Source organism: Sinocyclocheilus anshuiensis, unplaced genomic scaffold, assembly GCF_001515605.1.
Source record: "Sinocyclocheilus anshuiensis isolate Anshui unplaced genomic scaffold, SAMN03320099.WGS_v1.1 scaffold339, whole genome shotgun sequence".
NCBI lineage: Eukaryota > Metazoa > Chordata > Actinopteri > Cypriniformes > Cyprinidae > Sinocyclocheilus > Sinocyclocheilus anshuiensis.
Window position 1 is genome coordinate 363,144 of NW_015552548.1, and position 1,222 is coordinate 364,365.

A 1,222-nucleotide genomic window follows, 5' to 3' on the forward strand; every position below is an offset into this window, starting at 1 on the left:
TCAGTAAGGTTTATTAAAACGGTAAAAATGCTGGTTACATTGAGATATGTCAGGTATTTTAAAACCATTTATGAGTACAATAAAAAAATATCACACCATGGAATCATTACGTTAATACAACATTACACTTCAGGCTGTCCAATCTTAAAACATGTTCAATAATGACTCTAAAGATGGACTGCAATCACTTCCTTTGAGAATGGACATCCATAGAGGATGCCTTCCAGGTGGACGCATACTGTCCAAAGCCTTCTTCCTTCAGATCACATCTTAGCAAGACAGACTGCAGAGCCTGAGCATAAACTGCAGAAAACAATCATAAATGACCAATAAATAAACTCAAAAGTTGAATGAATGTCAGTGTCAAAAAAAGTTGAGCAATGTGGCCAAGATTTCCCTTGCGATGAAGAAGTGTGCTTAATTGTATTGAATGTGCACTTGTAGTGTACCTCAGGTCTTAAAAGTATACTTAAAAAACTGTACTTGTAGAAGAACACTTTCATGACTGTTTCTTAACCAGTGTTGGGCAAGTTACTCTGAAAATGTAATCAAATTACTGATTACTCCTTTTAAAAGTAATCACGTTACTGTTCTGATTACTTTATTTCAAAAGTAATTAGTAATTCGTTACATTACTAGTTACGTTACTTTTTTCTCCATGAAATGTATGAAATCCCAGCATACACGCTCCCGATAAATATTTGTTATTAAAGCATCAACATTCACAGAACACTGTTATTTTTAACTAAATCAGGCGGCTCCTGCGTGCAGAATGGTTTGGATGGCAGAATGCCAGCAAAGAGCGCTGCATTTATAATCTCTAAAAGACATCTCAGTTCATCGCAATTTCACAAATCTCTGTTATGACAATAAATATATGCATAATGAGAGGATTCGTGAGCACGCAAATTTAAGCACTGCATTGCTCAACGTTGCAAACGTGTTATAGCCTAAATAGAAACTCTGCATGCACGTGTTAATCGTTTATATTTGATATTGGTTCATGTAGCTTTTGTGCAATAGATGAATAACAATTTATTTGTTTTAGATATTTTATGTTTAGATATTTCTATTTTGCGGGAGTCCCGTGAATAATTTTATTCCCCCGCATCCCGCGCACACGAGTCTCTGCACTCGCCTATCAAGTCTTGTCCCGTGCCGCACTCTGTTGCGTCGGGTCTTGCGGGAGCAGGTCTCTAATCCACTGGCACTTGACTCGACA

At 37.1% G+C, this 1,222-nt stretch overlaps 1 protein-coding gene across 2 annotated transcripts in view; it reads right to left on the reverse strand.

The window, feature by feature from the left end:
* LOC107664306 (coiled-coil domain-containing protein 15) overlaps positions 1-1,222 on the reverse strand; it is a 17,039-nt gene continuing 15,817 nt past the window's right edge. For both annotated transcript variants that reach the window (XM_016454834.1, XM_016454833.1), the window contains exon 10: positions 1-303. In XM_016454834.1, coding sequence (XP_016310320.1) covers positions 185-303 — 119 coding nt within the window. In that variant the 3' untranslated portion in view covers positions 1-184. The remainder of the gene's footprint in view (positions 304-1,222) is intronic.